The sequence below is a fragment of the Myxocyprinus asiaticus genome, chromosome 6 (assembly GCF_019703515.2).
Source record: "Myxocyprinus asiaticus isolate MX2 ecotype Aquarium Trade chromosome 6, UBuf_Myxa_2, whole genome shotgun sequence".
Classification (NCBI taxonomy): Eukaryota; Metazoa; Chordata; class Actinopteri; order Cypriniformes; family Catostomidae; genus Myxocyprinus; species Myxocyprinus asiaticus.
In genome coordinates, this window is record NC_059349.1 from 45,967,470 (window position 1) to 45,991,318 (window position 23,849).

General features: G+C 38.5%; 1 protein-coding gene across 1 annotated transcript; it reads left to right on the plus strand.

Annotated features, from left to right (window-relative positions):
- The first annotated feature begins 503 nt into the window (after positions 1-503).
- LOC127443110 (fibronectin type III domain-containing protein 7-like) lies at positions 504-22,575 on the plus strand. Its single transcript, XM_051701628.1, has 14 exons — positions 504-622; positions 1,028-1,046; positions 1,155-1,412; positions 2,197-2,454; positions 6,568-6,825; positions 7,376-7,627; positions 7,866-8,120; positions 12,650-12,907; positions 13,503-13,757; positions 14,449-14,703; positions 17,533-17,793; positions 18,283-18,312; positions 18,468-18,508; positions 22,376-22,575. Exons 1-13 carry the CDS (start codon positions 563-565, stop codon positions 18,497-18,499), a joined length of 2,451 nt encoding a protein of 816 aa, XP_051557588.1. The 5' UTR covers positions 504-562; the 3' UTR covers positions 18,500-18,508; positions 22,376-22,575.
- The last annotated feature ends 1,274 nt before the right edge of the window (positions 22,576-23,849 follow it).

Below are 23,849 nucleotides of genomic sequence, written 5' to 3' on the forward strand. Positions count from 1 at the left end.
TCAATGAAACACAACTGAAAATCTCCTGAGCTAAGAAAACAAAACCTCTCAGTAATTCTTTTGAATTGTCATACAAGTACGTAATATGATATAAACGCCTCTTTTCAGATTTGTGCCACATCTTACATGTTCATAAAAGGTCTTAGTAAAATGAAACAAAGAATACAATTCTATTCAGAAGTATCAACTTGAATGAGGCTAATATAAGTTACTTAATAGGCTATTTAAAATTGTGTGAGTAGAGAGAATGCTTGATTCTTCGTATAATTGACAACAATAAGTAGAACAATAGTGAACAGCTCAGTCTTTGTGTCTGTCCTAAAGTGTATTGATGCAGTTCTTCAGCGCTGATAGGTCCACTTTTCCAGTCAGAGGGAGGGGGCACACGTGAACGCTCAGTACTCCCAGAACAATTAAATATCTGTCGGATGGCAATAAGAAGAAGAAGAAAAAAAAAAGAAAACAGAACTTAAGCCTCAGTCACTACCCTGCGGTTATAGAAAGTCAAATCCACAGGATAGAGTCTGCCCTCAAGGCAGCCGAACATCAACAAATTCAAGGCATGGGGTCAAAATATTTACATCTATCCAAAATTTTCTTATTGATTATCCCTTTTGCAGAGGTAAGAACAAATATTCTACTCTCTTTGTGCATGCAATTAACAATAAGTTAGTAATCAGCTGTATACTTTGTGGAAGATCATTCAAAAGTGCATTGGCATTCAAGAAAAAAAAATATATTATATAGCATAGAACAATAGTTCTTTTTAGTTATATGACTGCCATGTGCTGCAGTTGTAACCTACTTTGTACACAGTGTCATTCCGGACAGAAAGAGAAAGAGCTCTGGATATAAAACCTGTGCTGAGTGATGCTCAAATAAGCTTCCTTTGCCACTAATGGCACATAATACCATATGACAGAGTAATAGGGGCCCCTGAAATAAGAAAGAAAGAACGAATGGATACTTTTTGACCTCCTTTATCTTTCTTTAAACATGATTTGTCTTTCTATACTTCATTTTACAGATATGCGCAGCACAAAACGGTACGAAATGTGACATATTTATCGTATTATGCGTAATACATCTCTGAATACTAATAAATAATAACAGTATTGGTGTTTATAAGCTAATCGCTCACCTTCTCTTGGCAGACATCACTTTATCAGTGTTTACCGTCACCTCTAAAAGTATAACGGTGCGCTGGAGTGGACATGCAGGAGCGAGCTCGTACAAAATCACAGCGACGCCGAAAAAGTCGCCCGAGCCGTCTGTGTTTGCGCAGTTCAGTGGCAGCACGGTGATGGGTTCCGTGAACTCTCTGTCACCGAACACCGTGTACAGGATGCGGGTTGAGGCCATGGACAATGCGGTGAACGTGCTCAGCAGCGCCGAAACAGAGGAGATAACAGGTGCCATCACCTTCAAAGCACAAGTTGGCAAAACGAAACCAGGACGCTTTTCTGATATTTAAAGGGACAGTTCACACAAAAATGAAAATTCTGTCATCATTTACTCACACTAATGTTGTTCCATACACGTATGACTTTCATTCTTCGGTAGAAAACAAAAGATGTAATACAGTCTCAGTCACCATTCACTTTCATTGCATCTTTTTTTCTATACAATGAAAGTGAATGGTGACTGAGGCTGTCATCTTCTTTTGTGCTCCACAGAAGGAAAGTCACACGGGTTTGGAACAACATGAGGGTGAGTAATTGACAGAATTTTCATTTTTGGGTGGACTATCCCTTTAAAGAAGGTGTCATTAAAAACATGCCTGTTTAAATAATCTACTAATAATTAATATAACTTTGTTAATAAATATAATATGTTATTTTAATCATGATTAATATTATTAATAATCATATTTTATGTAGGCTATTTATTTACCTCCTAATTAATTTCCCACTTTTTCATAAATCTCTTTGAGCTTCAATCTTGTTTAAAAGGTCTATTATTTTTATTATTAATATATTGATATAAAATTCAATATAGTTTTTATTTTCTGATATATATAAAGCACTTTGAGCTGCTTTTTTGCTATGCAAATAAATTATTATAAATTAATAAATTATCTTTATTTATATAAATATGATTTGTATTTTTTTTATATAATATGTATAATAATAATAATAATATAAAATATATTTATTTATTTGATTTATAGTATGTTTTTGTATTATGTCCTATCAGCACCAGAGGTTCCCTCCATACACCAGGCTTATTCGAAACACAGTGACAGCATCACAGTAGAGTTCGGTCAGGTGTCTGGTGCCACCGGCTACATCCTCCGGGCGGAGAACGAGGATGGATTCTTTTCTGAATCTGTGGTGGAATCTTCCCCCGGTACAGTGGTCAACCTGCAGCCCTACACCCAATACACCCTCAGTGTGATGTCCGTCAACAGTGGGGGCAGGAGTCAACCCTCCTTCCCAGTGAGTGCTAAGACAGGTAAGTCCAGAGTCTAATTAAAACACACGACCTGCTGGGGGACCTGGGTAGCTCAGTGGTAAAAGACACTGGCTACCACACCTGGAGTTCGCTAGTTCAAATCCCAGGGCGTGCTGAGTGACTCCAGCCAGGTCTCCTAAGCAACCAAATTGGCCTGGTTGCTAGGGAGGGTAGAGTCACATGGGGTAACCTCCTCGTGGTCGCTATAATGTGGTTCGTTCTCAGTGGGGCATGTGGTGAGTTGAGCGTGGATGCCACGGTGGATGGCGTGAAGCCTTCACACGCACTATGTCTCCATGGCAACACACTCAACAAGCCACGTGATAAGATGTGTGGATTGACAGTCTCAGATGCCTCCACCACCCGGATTGAGGCAAATCACTACACAACCACGAGGATTTAAAAAGTGCATTGGGAATTGAACATTCCAAACTGGGGAGAAAAAGGGGAAAAATCCAAAAAAACACCTGACCTGCTAGATGATTCAACCTGACAGTAACATGCCTTTTAGAAATGTATACATAGCCAGTGATCGGTATAATTCAAATAAAAAGTAATTAGTTACTGTAATCTAATTACTTTTTTAGTAAAAAAAAGTGTCATGCATTACATTTTAAATTATTGTAATCAGATTACAGTTACTGACTTTTAATTAATTTAATTACTTTTAAGTAGGGTTATGCTTATTTCTAATATATTATCCATGTAGAATACATGAATTATGACCCCCGTAACGAGTTATAGTGTTGGAGAAATGTGAGGTGCTGAGTGTATGACTTTTGTGTAACAATGAACAAGAAAGAAATATAGACATTATTTTGAAAAGAGTTTAAAAAAGTAACTTAAAAGTAAAGTAATTTGTAATGTGATTAGTTTTCCAATGAAGCAATTAGTTAAGTAATCTGATTACAATTTGTAGATAAATAATCAGTAATATGTAATGGAACTTACCCAACACTGTACATAGGCTATACTGTATTTTATTTTAAAAAAAAGAGCTAAATCCCAGCTGAAAAAAAAAATAAAAAACTGGTTTGGTGGTTTATCAAACTTAGCTGGTTTATCTGGTCTCCCATCCTGACTAAGCTAGTTTTCAGCTGGTTTAGTTGGTCAAACAAATGGTCTCCCAGCCTGAAAAACTGACAATTCCTTAAACCCCTCTAAATCCACTTTACCAGTGGAAACCAACTTGGTGGCCAACTAAGACCAGCAAATCAGGCTGGTTTAATATGTATTTGCTCTCAGCAGGGAAAATTAAAAGAAAAAGAAAGAGTTTGAGGTGTTATATCAGATATGTCTAGCTTCTTTATCCGAATGGCTCATGTTAGAGCAAATGTTGAAAACTGGCATACATTACAGTCTAAAGTTTCAGGCAACCTCCATACAGCTATTTACAGCCATCATTTCCTGATTTAATATGGATTATGTTAAATCCTCATGTCATCCTCAATCCATGACTTAACACTATAAGGCTTACATAACAAAAATAAAGTATGCCTTATAACTTTCCACGCAAAACTTTAGACATTTTATTTTAAGCTTATTAGCTAAAGAAGATCGAACACTATAAAATAGAAAGAAAACTGAGCCCTACTTTCTGTCTAGGTGACAATAAATTGGGATTTAAAACCTGTAGCAATAATGCAGTATTGTTTAGTCCAGCTATTGTGCATGTGGTTACCTCAGGCTCTGTCGACTATTGACGGTAACTGCATCTTTTGCTGGACTTAGCCCAAAACTGAATGAAAAGATAGATCATGTGAACTAGGCTGTCACCTCTCCCCAAGGAATGGCTTGACGTACTGTAACATAAAAGGGACAGATTTTATTAAGTTTCATATATAACAACAGAACTCTCATTCTATCTTGTTTCACCCTGTAGGCATGCTGCAGGTTACATCTGTGTCCTTTGTTTCTATCAGACATTTTTACATGTAATAATTTTGTATCTAATTGTTTTCTACCCAAAGATAAACACTGATAGAGCTCAAATTAACTAATTAGACAATAGTCTCTTTGTTCCTAAGTGTTTGAATGAGAAAGGCTGAGCAGGATGGAGCTGTAATGTTCAAAACTCGCCACTAGGGGCAGTAATTGTTTACATTCTTATCATTCACCCTGCTGATGCTATTATATTGTTCTGACCAGTAGTGACATTCCCATTGATTTTGAATGCAGCCTTTGTCTATAATATTTATGTCTTTGATCATTAAAGATGCACTATGTTACATTGTGCTCTCTAGCGAGATCTGTGGTTGAAACTTAAAATGGCAAGCAATTTGCGGAAGAACAATTTACGTGAGTCGTGTTTCGGCACTGCTCTTCTGGTGGATGAATCTCATGATTTGAGCTTTATCTGTGTGTGATCATGACTGGAGATATTCAGAGCCGGAGTCATAATGTGCTATTTTCATGCTGATATAATGTTATACGATTAAACATTTAAAACTGAAATATTGCTTGCTTTGATGAAGATAAACAACACTCATATTCACATATTTTGATTTAATTAATTTTACACTTATAATTCACATTTCTGACACTACAAACATTATTTTCAAGTGTTTTATCTAATATTAATGTTTGTATTGAACTACACTTATCAATTTAAGAGGTGATACTCATGATATGGCTGATACAAGTTCAATGGAAGACTTTATTATTGTTATATTATATTGTACAGCCTCAGTTCATAATGCACGTGAACAGTAATACTACAGTAAGTAGTATGTCTATGCAGTGCTCACAATAACACAGTAAACTAAAAACATAAAACAAGGACTCAGTAATGATGGGGATAAAATATACTTTATTTAACATGAAAATAATATGCTTAAATATGCAACATAACAATTAAAAGTCAATTTCAGAAGTCATAAATATTAGTAAACATGTAACAGTAACTTCCCCCGACAATGTAGATACATCGCAGTCTGTTAACACATGAGTATTGTTTGACTCAAACAAGCATGACAAGCAATATAAGCTTCAACAACTCTACCAGAAAACATATCCAAGCATTACAGCAGGTAAACAACTTCGCCAAATGGATAACAGATAAACATCCATCCAGATTGTTGCAATGCTGTCCTGAACTGTGTGAGTGTGACTGACTGAACTGTAGTTTCTTTCTTCTTTTTAATAGCGACTCGCAAACTAAAACAGTGCATTACCGCCATCCACTGTTAACATGGGAACGAGACAGACGGTTTTTCTTTCCTATGTTAACGGACATGACATAACGACGTAAGGATGTACGTCATAAGCCAGTGATTTTGCGCCAAAACCGACCTGACAGCTCAAAATACAAGTAATTTTTACAGGCTTACCGTGGTGAATCAGGGTAAGGTAAGAACATTGTTTTGAACGCTGTTGTTTATGTACTCAATCAATAATGGCAATTTGTAACATTTTAACTAAAAAATAATGCGTAGTGTAGCTTTAAGCTACACAATTATCGTAGGTTTAAAAAAAGTGTTAGCGCATTAGCCAAACTCAGTATCTCAAATATTGAACATATTCACACAGCGTGGTGTGATGGTAAAGCATTCAACTCACATTTGAAAGGTGCTGTCTTTACAGAAGTTTTAGTAGTTGCCACATTCTCCATTATTTACAACTGTTTTGTCAAAACAGCATCAGCCAGGTAACTCCACCCCTTCTGCTACATAAAGCAAGCCACGAGCGCTGAGTGCATGAAGTGTCCATCATTCCACACTCTGTTTTGACATCATTCGGGTACTCTTGGTACAATTCTTTTTGTTGCATTGAAGTGTTAACATACTACTCGCACTATTTACGCTACAAAATGGCACAGAATAGTGCAGAAGTGTGCGATTTGGGATGCACCACTACTCTTTTTCATTTAACAAAAATGCATGGTGATCAATTGGATTTCAATTGGCATTTGTTTTAATATACTAGATTATAGATCAGGTTCCCCATGATCCCGGGTCCCCTTGCATGCTAAATGAAAACAAGAATTAACAACTATACTTGCAGATACATATAACACAAGTAAATTATTAAAGAGGTTTTTGCTTTTACTGCTTTGATCTCTTTTCAATAACAAAATCTTTATCACTCACTCACTCACTCTCTCTCTCTCTGCAGTGGTGGTGGCCCCAGAGCTGAGTTCCATCTCTCCCAGTAGTGACACCATCGTGGTAACATGGAATCCAGTGGACAATGCAGTGTTGTACACTCTGTGTGTGATCATGGAGGGATCAGATACTCGGGTCAAACTCAACACATCTCAGACCAATATAACCTTTGATGCCCTTGAGCCTGGAACCACCTACTGCATCAAGGGCAATGCCTGGGATTCTGATGGTAACCAAGGAGATGACATCACCATCTACCAAATCACACGTAAGGTTTACTCACCCTTTGCCTAGATCACAAATCTGTACACACTGTGATGCTGTTTAAACAGTATTGAAGGAGTTCCCATATATGCTGTACACTTATTCATTTATATTTTATAAAAATTTTGGCTTTGTAAATAAGTTTATTAAAGTTAGTTTTGTTGAAAAATATAAATTGTGCCTCCATATAATTTAAGCATACAGTAAACCTTTAGCTTCAAAAGGTTTGTAAGGTCATGAAAAAGTCTTCAAGTCTGTCTAAACATTTGGTGTGAAATCACCAACAAAATCTGACAAAAATTAAATAATAAATTTAGCTTTAACTCCGATGATGCTAGAAAAATATATTTTTCCATTAGCTAGATTGTACATATTTCTAGTTTGATTTAAAGATACAGTCTATGTGCGTCATTCCAGAGTAAGACCTGTCGTAAAAACCAGGAACTTTCTTTCCTACTGGCATCATGTGTTTCATACTATAGAATGTCTGTAGAATTGATATTATGAATCTATCCCTTTTCTCTTTCTCTCTTTCTCTGTTCCTCTCACTTCAGGTCCCCCTGTCCCTGGGGATGTGCAGGTACAGTTGACACCAGGTCGCTCTATTGGTCTGGAGGTTTATTGGCAGTTGGTCCATGGTGCCGATTCGTACTTTGCTGTTAGCTCAGCGGGTGAGAACTGCAGCTCCTCGGATGCCTTCTGCATCATCAGTCCCCTCAACTGCAGCCAAAACCACACCATCACCGTCACCGCATCAAACCAAGCTGGACCCAGTGACCCGTCAGCCCCAGAAGACCTTCTTACCTGTATATATTACACACACATGCATTTTGAGATTGCCTAATCCATGAAGGAAACGTACAATGCTGCCTTATATTTTGGCCAAAACAATGTGCCTAACAGGGCAGCATAATTTGTTGGCTACTCAGCCAGACACAGTTAGGACCTTCTTACCTGTATATATTACACATACATGAATGCATACATACTCACAATAATTATATTTTGTGCAGTTTGTTTTTGTGTTCTGTGTATTGTCTTCAGTCCCATGTCCTCCTGAGCTGGTGTGGGTTAAGGAGCCAAGCGCAGGGAACTGTTCCGTTATCTGGTCTGAGGTTTTGTGGGTAGATTACTACATTGCCTACGTGAAGAGAGACGATGGTTTAGAGGAACACTGCAACACCACTGGCACCACCTGCATTTACGAATGCAATTGTGGATACACATACCTCACGACTGTATTCGCTTACAACCAGGTTGGATCAAGTCCACCGGGTGTAATAGTCAACTATACAACAAGTATGTACTATACACACACTCTTAAACAATCACAAAAAATCTACGTCTACCGAGACACTTACCAAACTACTGTGGCCCCAAAAAGTATTTGGACATTTAAAGTGTCATCATTTATTCACCCTTGCGTTGTTTTAAACCCGTATGACATTCTTTGTTCTGGGGAGCCCAAAAGGAGATGTTATGCAGAATGTTCACCTTTGGCCCTATTCAGACGGCAGTTTTTCTCAGGATGAATCTGTAGAAGTAAATTTGCATGGCCCCTCTATGAAAAAACTCATGGGTTCGGATGACAAGTAAATCACAGGGGACGAGCGAGTTTTGTCATCCTGCTAACCAGGGAATTCACTTCTCTCATTATATGGAAAATTCCTCAATCCACAACCTGTGTCCTCTGTATCGCATTCAAATATGTTTGGAATTAATCTAAAAGAAAATAAAATTTTCAAAGCATGTATGAAGAAACCGCACTGCAAAGCGATGTGGACATTTACGGTATACATTTTCACATACGGCCCAAGTCAAAATACAATAGGGACAAGACCAAATAAAGAGGGCCAAATAAATGTCAGTGGGGGTACGCATGCTTCGTTTCTCACCGCGTCACCTCAGTTGCACTTTCTCTCTCTCTCTCTCAAGCGTTCGTATGGAGAGAGAGAGAGGCCTCACATATCATGGACAGTAAAGATAGTTAAAATGAAATTTGAGGCGCTATGGTTAAAATGGTTTTCTTATTTTTTATCTATCAAAATGATGGACATCATGTGGAATTATCCATCAGTGTTTTTTAAAAAGTGGCAGGGGAAATGAAAGCTTTTAAATAAGGTAGACATTGACCCAGCCACTTTTATGGGACTAGTCGACCCATATAAACGAGTAGTCGTGCAAGCCCTATGTATAAATGTATATAATACACATTTCTATATGGCCTCATTATGCCACTGCAGATGACCGCCATGGTGTGGAGCTCTCCAGTTCTTTTGTAGTTTTTGTTTGTCTTGTGATTAGTAATTTTTTTTTCCAATCAGTTTTACCAGGGACGAACTGCTGAACATTCGGCAGCACATACTAGACAATCTTTTCCCAGTTTTGGACTGTTCTGACATTTTGCTGGACATTTTACTTGGAGGCGCAGCTGTGTTGTTAAAGCGCGCTATGAGACGCAAGCGAGGGAAGCAAGCTGGCGTGCAGGTCAAGCTCCGACAGCAAGGCTTACGAACAGCGCTGCTGAGTATTCATCTAGCTCTCCACTCTCTCCCCAACAAAACGGACAAACTACATTTCCTCACCTGTACAAACAAGGACTTTTCAAACTCTGCTGCCTTGCGCTTCACAGAAACATGGCTGAGTGAAGCCATTCCGGACTGCGTGTTACATCTGCCGGGCTTCCAGCTGTTCAGAGTGGATAGCATTGTGGAGTTAACGGGGAAAACGACAGGAGGTAGAACATGCATTTACATCAATGAAAGTTATATCATTTTCTGTGAGGATATGTGCATTCCTACTAGGACTTATTTAACATCCAACAGTGACAAACCATGGTTTACAGCAAAAATCAGACAGCTCCGTCATGCAAAAGAGGATGCTTACAGAAGCGGGGATAAAATCTTGTATAATCAAGCCAAAAGCACACTGACTATGCAAATTAAAGTGGCTAAAAGAAGCTACTCTGAGAAGTTGAAAAACAAGTTTTCAGCTAACGACCCTGCATCAGTGTGGAGAGGCCTGAAATTCATTACTAACTTCAAGACATCAGCCCCACGGGGCCTGGGTAGCTCAGTGAGTAAAGATGCTGACTACCACCCCTGGAGTCGTGAGTTCGAATCCAGGGCATGCTGAGTGACTCCTAAGCAACCAAATTGGCCCGGTTGCTAGGGAGGGTAGAGTCACATGGGGTAACCTCCTCATGGTCGCTAAAATGTGGTTCGCTCTCGTTGGGGGTGTGTGGTGAGTTGTGCATGGACGCCGCGGAGAATAGCGTGAAACCTCCACATGCGCTATGTCTCCGCGGTAATGCGCTCAACAAGCCACATGCTAAGATGCATGGACTGACATCTCAGACGCGGAGGCAACTGAGATTTGTCCTCCGCCACCCGGATTGAGGCGAGTCACTACGCCACCATGAGGACTTTGAGCACATTAGGTATTAGGCATTCCAAATTGGGGAGAAAAAGGGGAGGAAAAAAACAGTTGGCTGGTGACCTGAATGTGTTTTACTATAGATTTGAAAAGCCCAGTCTCACACCCCACACCTGCTCTGACCTTCACTTCACACAAACACCAACACCTCCTGCAACCACCCCCAAGCCCCCCCCACTCCCCCACCCCCCGCTACTCAACCTGCTTCTTCCGGAAACAAAAGACAAGGAAAGCACAGGGCCCAGATGGTGTTTCACCCACTTGTCTAAAATCCTGTGCTGACCAGCTGGGCAGCATCTTCACACAGATCTTCAACAGATCACTGGAGCAGTATGAAGTTCCCTGCTGCTTCAAATGCTCCACTATCATCCCTTTCCCAAAGAAACCCAAGATCAAAGGACTTAATGACAACAGACTGTCGCTCTGAAGTCTGTGGTCATGATGTCATTTGAGAGACTGGTGTTGGCCCACCTGAAGGACATCACTGGACCCTTTCTGGATCCCCTTCAATTTGCTTATAGAACAAACAGATCTGTGGATGATGCAGTCAACATGGGATTGCATCATATCCTGCAACATCTGGACAGATCAGGGACATATGCAAGGATCCTTTTTGTGGACTTCAGTTTGGCTTTCAACACTATCATCCCTGCTATTCTCTGGACTAAATTAAACCAACTCTCTGTTCCCACCTCTATCTGTCAGTGGATCACTAGCTTTCTGACAGATAGGCAGCAGTTAGTGAGACTGAGGAAATTCACTTCCAGCACATGTACCCCTCTTTCAAGCTCCTGAAGTTTGCAGATGACACTAATGTCATCGGCCTCATCCAAGAGGTGCTGTCATAACAACCTGGAGCTCAACACGCTCAAAACAGTGGAGATGATTGTGGACTTTTCAACACCCCAACATTGACCCCGCTCACCATTCTAAACAGCACTGTGGCAGCAGAAGAGTCATTCAGGTTCCTAGGCACTACCATCTCACTGGACCTGAAGTGGGAGACCCACATTGACTCCATTGTGAAAACGGCCCAGCAGAGGTTGTACTTCCTTCATCAGTTGAGGAAGTTCAACCTGCCACAGGCGCTGCTAATCCAGTTCTACTCAGCAGTGTATTAAGTCTGTCCTCTGCACTTCAATAACTGTCTGGTTTGGTTCAGCTACAAAATCAGACATCAGAAGACTACAAAGAACAGTTCAGACTGCTGAGCAGACTATTGGGTGCCCCCTGCCTGCTCTTCAAGAACTGTACACTTCCAGAGTGAGGAAAAGGGCTGGAAAAATCACTCTGGACACAACTCATCCTGCCAACTACCTTTTTGAACTGTTGACTTCTGTCTCAACTGTCAGGCACAAGAATACACGTTTTTTCCCTCAGGCTAACCATCTCATGAACAGTTAAAACTGACCCATTATGCAATAATTACGTTCAATACACAGCTTAGTCAATTATATTTATTTAACATATCCTACCTCTTCTGCATTACATTCCCTTGCACTGTATATAACAGATTTATATATATATATATATATATATATATATATATATATATATATATATATATATATATATATATATATGATAGATAGATAGATAGATAGATTTATTTTGTCTTATTGTGTATTTCTATATATACTTATATTTTCTACTGGCTTGTTGCTGTATTGTTTGTGCACTGTAAGCTTCTGTCACCAAGAAATAAATAAAATCACCAACTACCCCCTGTAAATGCTGGAATTGCTTCACGTCTCCTAGTAAAATAATTGCCGTCCAATTAGGGCTATAGTCACCGGTGACCAAGGCTGTCGTTCTGCCTAATACCACCACTTGTGTTCCACAGAAGAATGAAATTTATATGGGTTTGGAACAACATGAGGGTGAGTAAATGATGAAAGATTTTCATTTTTGGGTGAACTTTCTATTCACAATTAAAAATGTATGAATGTCTTTGCATAATATCACAAAATATCAAAGTGGCATTATTAGCAGTATTTTAAAATATAGCACAAACACATTTTTACAAAAACAAAATTACTAAAAGATGTTTGTTACATCAAATTATAAAGCAACAGATGTATTAATCAAAGGCACAAAAAAAAAAAAATAATAACATTTGGACACTTTCTGGTCGTCAAACTGTGGAACATTGTTAATGCAATGAACTACACCAGCCACTTGGTTTGATATTTTGTTATGTAATGCAATGACATTTATGCATTTTTACTTACAGTATGTGTCCAAAAATATCCTTATGCTTTTTGGGTCCACTGTACAACCCTGAATTAATGTAAACTAAAATTCAATAAGAGACATAATTGTACCTCTCTCTCTTTCTCTTTCCCACTTGCTATATCTTTTTTTTCCCTATCTCTCTCTCTCTCTGTTCTCAGTCCCGTGCTGTCCAGAGGATGTGTCCGTGTCCCTGATATCCACAGAGACGTTAGAGATCTTGTGGTCAGCGGTTCGAGGAGCTGAGTTATATGAGACGATTGCTGCTGATGGGACTGAATTGATCCACTGCAATGACACGGCCTCTGTGTGTGCGCTCTCTGATCTCACCTGTGACAGCCTGTACAGTGTAGTGGTGCGGCCATGCATCGAGATACAAGGATGCAATAACACCTGCAGGCCACACACACGCCGGACAGGTACACACACAAACACCAACATAACCCCACAAGATATCACTAGTGTGCAATATAGCACTTACCAAAAAGTTATTATTGTGTTTTTTGGACATAACACTATGGCAATACAGTATTCCCAATACAGAATAGTATTCCCTTTTCATGAAAGTTTAGCGATTTTTTTGAAGTACCTTGGATTACCATGTATATAGTATATGAATATGGTAATCGTTAAGTAGCATGCTTTATTTAAAAGTACCATGCTATTAACACCTTAACATCTGATACAATCACTGTACCATGGTACAACCACAATATTTTCTTGTAAAGGGACTGCTTTTGCTTAGAGCACAAATTGGCTTTTTGCACTAAATAATATGCACCATGCTTTTTTGGACATGTATCATGGTAATAGCACAGTTTTCCATGGAGCACTATGTAAATACCTTGGTATATGTATATGATAATCCTTCTGTACCATGCTATATATCAAAAGTATTACTACTGTTACCACTGAATGTATTTAGACCTGCACACCTTTTTACCGCCTCTCATCCCTTTTATGAAGGTTTGCTTGTTAATAGACCATTTCTCTATATATCTCTCTCTCTCTCAGCTCCCTGTACCCCTGAAATACTGAACGTGACTCAGGTGAACTCTTCGATAGTGCAGGTGTTTTGGACAGCTGTAAACACTCAGGCTAACTATAGCGTGACCGCCATGGGTCACACCGATTCGCTCTCTTGCTCGTCCAGTGGCACTTCCTGTTACATCAGCAATGTGCCCTGTGGAGCAACATATGAGATCAGTGCCTATGCCATCAGTGCAGCAGGACAGAGCCTGCCCAGCTATACCATTCCTCTGGAAACAAGTACAGTATTAAATGTGATAAAAACCTGGAGATGCTGAAGGAACAATTCACCCAAAAATGATAATTGGGTCTTCATTTGCTCATCCTGATGATGTTGTAAACCTGTATGGCTTTTTTTTCTTCTGTGGAACACAAAAGGAGACATTTTGTGGTTGCCCTTTTTCTATGCAATTGTAATAAGCATTTAAACTTCAAAAATTATGCAAAAGAATCACAAAAGTAGCATAAAAGTAGTCCATATGATTCTCGCTCTAAATACAACATTTTCTGATGCCATATGATAGCTTAGCTTCCCCTCTAGTGAGAAGTTAACAGCTGCTATTGAATCCTTTCAGACCGGTTGTGACTCAAAAGAACTATTCAAAACTTACATTGCCAAGGAGAGCTAAGGAAGATATGTAATGACCTAAATTTGGGTCTTCTCCTCACACAAAGCTATCGTATGACTTCAGAAGCCTTTAATATAGCGCACAAGTCATATGGACTACTTTTATGATACTTTCTTCATGCTTTTCAACCTTTTTGAAGCTTGAAAGCTCCAGTCCACATTCATTGTAATTGTATGGAAAAGAGCAACCGTAATTCAGGTCATGACAGAATTTTCATTTTTGGGTGGACTATTCCTTTAAAGACATGTTTATAGTTGAAAATTGGAAATGTATAATAACATTTATTCTTTTGGTCTCTTTAGGACCCTGTTGTCCTGATACTCTGACTGTGGAACAGGTGACCCAAGCCATGACTAATGTGACTTGGTCGTCCGCTATGGGGGCGCGGTCCTATGTCACCTCCTTGACATCACCCAGAGGTCACGCTAAATGCCACGCCATGGACACCCACTGCCTGATGGGATGTATCACATGTGGCACCAACTACAGTGTGTCCCTAGAGGCCATCAGCATCACTGGCCATAAAACACAGTGCATTTACAGTGGTTTCTCCTCAAGTGAGTAAAAAAGCATTCTCATGTCATCACTACAAATTTAACGTATGCACCAATTAATTATGACCCCTTTAACTACCACCACCCCATTGGCATTAGGATAATTTATAGTGTTTATGTTCAGTGCTACGGCACTGTTTTCTTAGGGTTCTCAAGTCGGATTCAGAACTGAAGACTGACATGTGTCTTAACAGGACACGATGTGACAAGTTCAGGTTTTCATAATGAAAATGAAAATGGTGCTCTGCGCAACACAGCCTAACAGAACATAGCCAACCGATGTTATTGTACAGTTATGTGGAGCGGAATTTTGTACTAATAAGATTTCCCTGTGGGCAGGGCTACCCAGCATGAGAAAAATTTAGATTTTTTTTAATTTTTTACATGGGATAAGAAATAGCTTTTATTGCTTGTTGCTTTATCACCGCTGTGTGACACATACAATTGTGAAGTTTGATCATATTTAAATGACATTAACCATGGTTCCCATCTTAGCCAATATCTCCTGTACCACTCTTTGCCAGATAACCTGAGGTGTAGTGATACACTTTCTGCTTCCAGTATTGCAGCAGCTTTTATATTTTCAACAACGAGGACAATGATGTACGTTTCGTTCAGAAGTTGTTCTGTTAAAGAATATTGTTTGATATTATATCTTAGTGGGAGTGTTTAGACCCCTCCTACACCTACAATTCTTCACAATGTTCTGCTGACCTTCTCCTTTTAATAAGCTTTTATTAACATATAAGCCATCAACAATATAAGCCATCTGATCCTGAGTACTGATACTGTAAAATGAAAATCATGTGACTAAGCAGAGCCCAGTCCTTTCTTTTTCCCTTTTGAGAATCAGAATCTTGTCCACTGTAGGCCACACTAGCTAGAGTTCTTTTGTTTTCATTTTGTGAGGATAAAGATACAGTATTTCTCAGTATTTAAAGGGCCAATCTCTCAGAAACATGTCATATTTCATCACAAAATCAAAAGAAGAAAAAAAGGGACCATTAAGATTTTTGAATGGACATTATTTTCAGGACAATTAAAGATGTTTGTCCTCCTCAGTTTATCATTATTAAACATGTCCAACTGATTTGACTTTTACTAAAGATTTTACTTTTGAGCTTGTTTGTCATTTGGGGATTTTCATTAAATTCTCATTACTGTAATACACTAATGAGAATACATGAGATAAACTAATGCATCCAGAGAGAACTGCAGCCCTTATACAGTACACATTATGGGTTTGCACCATTATGCCTCTGACAGCATTTGAAACTGCCCCTTTTCACAGACTGTGATAATGCATTTCCCACTAAGATATATATATATATATATATATATATATATATATATATATATATATATATATATATATACATACTGTATAACATTTATTATCTCATTACAATGGCACCTGTCAAGGGGTGGGGTATATTAGGCAGCAAGTAAACAGTCAGTTCTTGAATTTCATGTGGTGGAAGCAGGAAAAATGGTTAAGCGTAAGGATCTGAGCGACTTTGACAAGGGCCAAATTGTGATGGCTAGAAGACTGGGTCAGAGCATCTCCAAAACGGCAGGTCTTGTGGGGTGTTCCCAGTATGCATTGGTTAGTACCTACTAAAAGTGGTCCAAGGAAGGACAACTGGTGAATCGGCGACAGGGTCATGTGTGCCCAAGGCTCACTGATTCACGTGGGGAGCGAAGGCTAGCCCGTCTGGTCCGATCCCACAGAAGAGCTACTGTAGCACAAATTGCTGAAAACTTAATGCTGGCCATGATAGAAAGGTGTCAGAACACACAGTGCATCGCAGCTTGCTGCGTATGGGGCTGTGTAGCTACAGACCGGTCAGAGTGCCCATGCTGACCCCTGTTCACCGCCAAAGTGCCGACAATGGGCACGTAAACGTCAGAACTGGACCATGGAGCAATGGAAGATGGTGGCCTGGTCTGATAAATCACATTTTCTTTTAGATCATGTGGATGGCCGGGTGCGTGTGCGTCATTTACTTGGGGAAGAGATGTCAGCAGGATGCACCATGGGAAGAAGGCAGGCCGGCGGAGGCAGTGTGATGACCTTGGGTCCTGGCATTCATGTGGTTGTTAATTTTGACACATACCACCTACCTAAAGATTGTTGCGGACCACGTACACCCCTTCATGGCAATGGTATACCCTGATGGCAGTGGCCTCTTTCAGCAGGATAATGCGCCCTGCCACACTGCAAAAATTGTTCAGGAATGGTTTGAGGAACATGACAAAGAGTTCAAGATGTTGACTTGGCCTCCAAATTCCCCAGATCTCAATATGATTGAGCATCTATGGGATGTGCTGGACCAACAAGTCCGATCCATGGAGGCACCGCCTCGCAACTTACAGGACTTAAAGGATCTGCTGCTAATGTCTTGGTGCCAGATCCCACAGGACACATTCAGAGGTCTTGTGGAGTCCATGCCTTGACAGGTCAGAGCTGTTTTGGCAGCACGAGGGGGGCCTACACGATATTAGGCAGGTGGTTTTAATGTTGTGGCTGATCGTGTATATATATATATATATAGATAGAGAGAGGGATAAAGAGGGGCATGAACCTAATCTCTTCCTAAAAGTGAGAGGAATTTCTCTGTGATACCTGTATCTCTCTTTAAAAAATATAAAAAAAAAACTTGAAAATGGCAAATAAATGTTTTTTTTTTTATTATTATTTTATTTTTATTTTTTACGTCAAATGTTCAGAGAATTTTATGGTGATAGTTAGTGGTTAACAAAAGCCTAACAACTTAATTTCTTCACCTTCCATTTTCTGAACTTCTTCTCTTTATCTTTAACTTCTCTCAGGTGCGTGTTGTCCATCCAGTGTGAAATTGTACCGGATGGTTAATAGCACACTGCGGGTGTACTGGCGTTCTTCCCGCAGCCTGTATAACTACACTGCTGACCTGTACGGTACCAGGTCCAACTATACCTGCAACGCAGCACAAGGGTCCAATACGTGTGATGTGGCTGAGATACTGTGTGGGGAAATGTACACTGTCGTGGTCGCTCCCTTAACACAGGACGGTTCGAAAGTCATGTTCTGCCCCAGAAGACTCTACTCAGGTATAGAATTATATTAATAAATGAAGAAGGGGAAATTGTTTTTAACAAAATATCATAGTTAGAACTGGAGGCAATAGTTAATGATATGCACCGATATCAGAAAAGACTAAAAAGAGATACTTTCAAAAATAAAATAAAAATAATTTACTCACCTCCATGGTGTTTCAAACCTGTATGCCTTCCTTTTTCTTCTGTGGAACACAAAAGGGGATGTTGGGCAGTATCTGAGTCTCAGTTCCAATAAACCATCATTGCATCTTTTTTTCTATACTTCTCCATGAAGGTGAATGGTGACTGAGACTGTCATTCTGCTTAACATCTTTTAACAAACATGTTTGTTAGTATGTGTAATGCTAACCTTTACACGTTTTAGCATTAAAGATAATAAAGGGGAGACACTGTGTTGTTACTTTAAAATTTCTATTTAATTACATTCTTCTTCTTTTTTTAACATTATTTGGACTGACTTACATTTCCTTGTCTTTCCAGTTTCCTGTTCTGGAAACACTGTGGGAATGGGTATGTATTGTCAGTGAAACTTTATATTGTTAATGCAAGAATGTTTATTTTTTTTTAATTAATTTAATAATTAGTTAATTTATATTAAAGTTTTAGGAACATGTACCACGTGAATCACCATAGTTACATAACATTTTGTTTCTGTATATCTGCAGTGATCTATAGAGGGCGGAGGAGTGTGAACTAGAACCCTAATGTGAGTTTTTCCTATAAAATACGAACACACACACACAGTCTCATAGGACAGGTTTACGCTGTAAATTATCTGCATTCGGGAACAGGGCATTAGACACTGGAGCCTTTTGTATCCACTGTAAGATAAACAGTATCGTATCATGTGACCATGTGGACATTTCAGAATGGCTTATTGCTGTACAGTCTGAGACAATAAATTCTGATACGTGCACTCTTGGGAATCAAGATGCGTATCTTAGTCTGAATGTGCTTAAACATGACAGAAAAGTGACAGATGTCTTTACATTTATGATGAACAAACGTGACCCAAAGTGTTAGAAAAAATTACGAGAATAACTGGTGTTTCTGAAATATGAAACAAAAGAACCTGGTGGACTAAAATGTCTTAACAGGGTTAGCTACAGCTAAAACATGAGACATAGATATTTTCTAGTAATAGAAGTGAACATTAATGTTTTTATCTGTAAGTGAAACAGAAAAAAAAAAAACTCTTTTACCAAGCTGTTTGGGTTATGTAGCTTATTACAGAGTAATAACATAGTAACTAATCTGTAAAGTTTCTCTACATTGGTTCTGCATTCAATGTACATTTTTATCAGTATGTATGTTCCCTGTGACTCAAACCCTTGATTTTGGTATTGCTAGCACCATGTTTTGCTAGTTGTGCTCGAGGAACATCATGATTGGCTAACCTCTTAACCATCTGACACCTTTCTGAGATCATGTGAAACTATTTCGGAACAAGACATTTTGATAAATTAGTTTTAACAGACAGCAGTGGCATAACTACAGGCAGTGCCGGATGTGCAGGCGTACTTGGGCCCGGGGTGAAAGGGGGCTGACCGTAAGGGAATCTTGGAAGGGACTGTGGACCCGACGGGTGATAAAAACGACCGAGGGGATGCCCACACTCTCGGAAGGCGAAAACAACCGAGGGGGACTGATGCCGTATTCCAGTGGTTCCCAACCCTGGTCCTGGAGTACCCCCAACACTGCACATTTTGGATGTCTCCCTTATTTGACACACCCAATTCTGCTCATGGAGCCTCTACTAATGAGCAGATGAGTTGAATCAGGTGTGTTATATAAGGGAGACATCCAAAACATGCAATGTTGGGGGTACTCCGGTACCAGGCTTGGGAACCACTGCTGTATTCTACTAATTTCAGAGGATTTCAATAGAGACTACATTTCAAAATGAAATGGATTGAAAATTCAGTCATCATTTACTCATAGTTTTATAATTTAATTTTTATTTTGTTTGCTGTTGGACACAACAGGAGTTTTCAGAATGTCCGTGTTGCAGCTCAAACAATTAGAAAACACAATAAAAATGATCATGCGCTGTATTTCCAATCTTCCGCTGATCCAAATTTAAGCCTTTAAAACAGTTAAAAGCGTCCCCCATTTGTCGTAACACTCAAATCCCGCACTCATTGAAATGTTAAAAAATTGCTGCCTCAACAAATGTTATGACAGCTGTGGGTGTTCAGTGTCGTCAAATGCAATTGGCTCTCACATGTCTTGTGACCGACTGCGACATGCTAATGTTTGGCTGTGAAGATTCTTTAGTGCTGTTGGTCGATTAAAATATGTAATCATGATAATTGCATGGTTTTTCAGAGTTAATCACAGATTTTGAAAGTCTTGATATTTGACTATACTATATACTTCTTTTCCTGTCAAAATGCATTTAGTTCCTTCTTAGGAAAGAAAAGGTAACAAGAATGTTTAATTAACATTTTCCAAACAAAGCCTTCCTCAGTATAAAGATAGAATGCACTTAAATAGCACCAATTCAAGTAACATTAACATTTCCCAAAATCTAAGCGGGAAGCTAACTAATTTAAGGAACTAATCCCCATAGGTTGCGTATTAATTGCAATGCCCATTAAATCTCTTAAACCCTCATCATCCCAATATCTCCATCCTCCACTGTATTAATCAGCTGTATCTATCCACTTTGCTACAGCAATCGCAAAGCTGCATTCATATGATTCACATCAGGGTATCAACAAACCGCTCAACATCATCTTCAAGTGCCGCTTTGAAGTTTAAACTCTACATGAAAAAGGCTGCAGACAACAGCCATGTTTGAAATGGCATACTACCCATACTACTCTTAATGCTTCTGCCGTATGGCAGAAATAGTAAGAGTAGTATGGTAGTATGCCATTTCGAACACAGCCAACGTCTTGTTCTGCTTTTAGCGCTGGTGCTGCCCACGTAATGATACTTCATCCGAATTGTCTGTTAATCATTAGCTGACACTTCGAAAGGTAGGGTTCAAAGTTTAAACCCCATTTGGGTTTGTTTTGTACAAAAAATTAACTGTTAATAGGTCCTTTCTCCATAACTTGCTCATTTACACTGAATCATTGTGCACGTTTACATGCACGTTCTTACACCGTTTATGCTTCATTAGCCGACAACAAGTGCGATCATGTAAACGCAATAAACCCTGTTCCTTTATTGCCGTAAAGGCCATAAACGGCTTATGAATAACCATATCAACACGGATAGATTTTTGCCCATTACACATATTTCGTGTTACCCCATGTTCTTACCAGCTCATCCAATGTGTGCACGAGTTGAGCGCATGCCTCTTCATGGTTTGACGTCAAAAGTAGACAATAATGCCTTTATTTCAAATGTCACGTAAATGCGGATTCTTGCCTTGTCAAGTTTTTTAAATAAGCTGATTTTAGAGAGTAATCAGCATATTGGTGTGCATGTAACGGACTCACTGTTGTGTGTTGTTTGTGGTGTGTACGTTAGTGTAATGCTCCACTCTATTCCAAGAGTTCAGAACTTACACGGAGATGAATAAAATGTCAGAATGTAATGTGAAAATTGGTAAATGCATTAATCATTTAAAAGCATTTAATGCGTCAACGCATGCGATTAATTTAAAATGTAAATTTTTCTATAACGTGTTTAACATAAAATTTATCGCATGTGTTAATGCATTAATTTTGACAGCTCTAATATTTTTGAATGAGATGTGACCGTCTTCTCGGAGAGGAAGATTTTCAGCAATTATATTTTTTAGTTTCACTTGTTCATCTGACATTGGAGGACTTTGAATACAGTATGAGTGATTTGGAATACTTATAGTGCTTTTTTTTCTGCTTGTAGTGTCTTTAATATTGCTGAAAATTGGTTATGTTTAGGCGTAGGGCAGGGTTAAGTGCTCAACAATATCTATACAGCAGTGTAATGTAAATTAAATTATTATGACTAAATTTACCTGCCTGTTACATGTTTTATATTGTTTATAAGTGGTTAGGTTTAGGCCAAGGATCTGAAATATCCATATGACAGGATAAAGTAACTAAACTAATATATTTATAAGTATAATAAAACACACTGAATTAAACACACACAATAAATCCAAAGATTGCAGAGCCTGTGACAGAATCTTCTGAACTGAGGTAAGAATGGAATGACAAATATGTTTTCATGATGCAGGCAAAAAGTCGCTCTGGTGACGCCTTCAACGTGAGACTGCCGTGAATGGGGAGTTGCAAACTCTTTTATTTTAAAAGATCAAGAAAAATATTTTTTTTCATGATATGACTCATTTCATATATTCTGAATTGAATATGGCGGTAATCTTGATATGTTGTTATAATTTCTACATTTGAAAGTCTTGATTAAGATCTTGAAAGAAGACTTGCATAGTCTAACAGGGAGTTAAAATAGTGTGAGACAAAATGACAATGTTGTGGGATCCATTACTTAAAGCGAACAACACTAAACTAGAGCACTTAAGTCATGCAGTATTATGGCCCATTTCACTGAGTACTGGATCAATGTTGAACTGCCCCAAATGTCCCAGTCTAATGTCTTTTGTGTTCTGTTAAAGGACACAGCTGAAACAATATGGTGCTCTGATGTCATCATCATACACAAGAGGACAGTCACTTCTCACCACGAAGACCTTTCATCTTGCCCCATTTATATGCTGTTTGCCAGAAATAGAGATGATTATTGGCTCAGTTAAAATTGTATAAAAAAGTGATACCAATATATACATACAGGATATATTTTAATTACATTGTTACCACTTTTAAAAGTGTCATGGATTTTATATTTACATATACACTTTCTTTTTATTGGGATTTTTTAATTTTATACTATAATTTCTATTAATCAATGCATGTCGTTAAAGGCAAAGTTTTATATGTCCAAAAAGACAATACGTTTTGTTTGTTCAATGAAGCACAAGTTACATGACATATTCTGAAAAAATGTACAGTAAATCCCAAGGTTACAAGTTCTGTGCTAAATGATAAAATGATTCCGACAACACTTGTAGAAAGCATCAAAAGGACTGAACCAGTGTCATGTACAGGGTTGACCTCTTCTAAAGTGGGTTAGAGAGAAATTTGAACAGCACAGGTTTCAGGAATCACCCCAGGTCATGTCCTTTGGATGATACTCTACATTGAATTTGCTTTATGTGTTTGTTTATTGATGGCCTAAAGCCTAAGTACCTCTACTGCAACTACATGTAAATATAATAGCAGCCTTTAGCACTCTGAATAAACAATATGAAGCATTAAGTATTGAGACTTTTTTGATCATTCTTTAAATGTTATTTTAAATAATAAATAAATAAACAAATAAAAATGTCTTGCAAATGCTCATGTTAATGTTTGGTCCTGTTTACATTATGAGAAACCAGAGTAAAACTATTTTTATTTCTATTATATATAAATGTTTGTAACATACTAAGAAAGTGGTGCCTAATTTTACTCAGAATTAACTAACTTTGTATCTTAGAATACTTGTTTTCTTTTAAAGGTGCTTTGCATTACATGCTATGAATTGAATAGGAAGGTCTATTTTCTCTCTCCCATGTTTTCATCGTGAGCTCAGTAAGAGAGCTAGACAAAGATACAGTAATCCTTCATTATCTCATAGATGTTTTAAATAGACTGAATTGTTCTAAATATGGCATGGAGCCCATTTTCTGATATTTTCACATCATTTGATATTGAGTTACCAGAGGTAAAGGTCAAAATTCAAGGGCCCATCCAAAGGGGGATGGAGGGGGCTATGTCTCCAATGATATTTGCATGTTCCAGACAGTACATAGTTAATTGTCCAGTACATAAAATGAAATATAGTGCACCTAAAGCAATTACCAACCCACTGATTTCTCCTTGCATTCTCTTTGCAATTCTAAATTAATTTCTTTACAATATTTTGCAGTAGATACAGGCCAGGAAACAATGGAGAAAGAAACTTTATCAGAGAAAGACCTCAATGACAAATGTATGTATTAATATGAATTTAGACAATTCAATCAGGATGGGACTTTTTAACAAAAGTCA

What these genes read in the sequence shown, in the direction of transcription:
- LOC127443110 (XM_051701628.1), top strand. Translation starts at nt 563, where the DNA reads ATGGGGTCAAAATATTTACATCTATCCAAAATTTTCTTATTGATTATC. An exon ending in AATAGTCAACTATACAACAA is followed by an intron (nt 8,121 to 12,649) that starts GTATGTACTATA and finishes CTCTGTTCTCAG; the next exon opens with TCCCGTGCTGTCCAGAGGAT. An exon ending in GCCACACACACGCCGGACAG is followed by an intron (nt 12,908 to 13,502) that starts GTACACACACAA and finishes TCTCTCTCTCAG; the next exon opens with CTCCCTGTACCCCTGAAATA.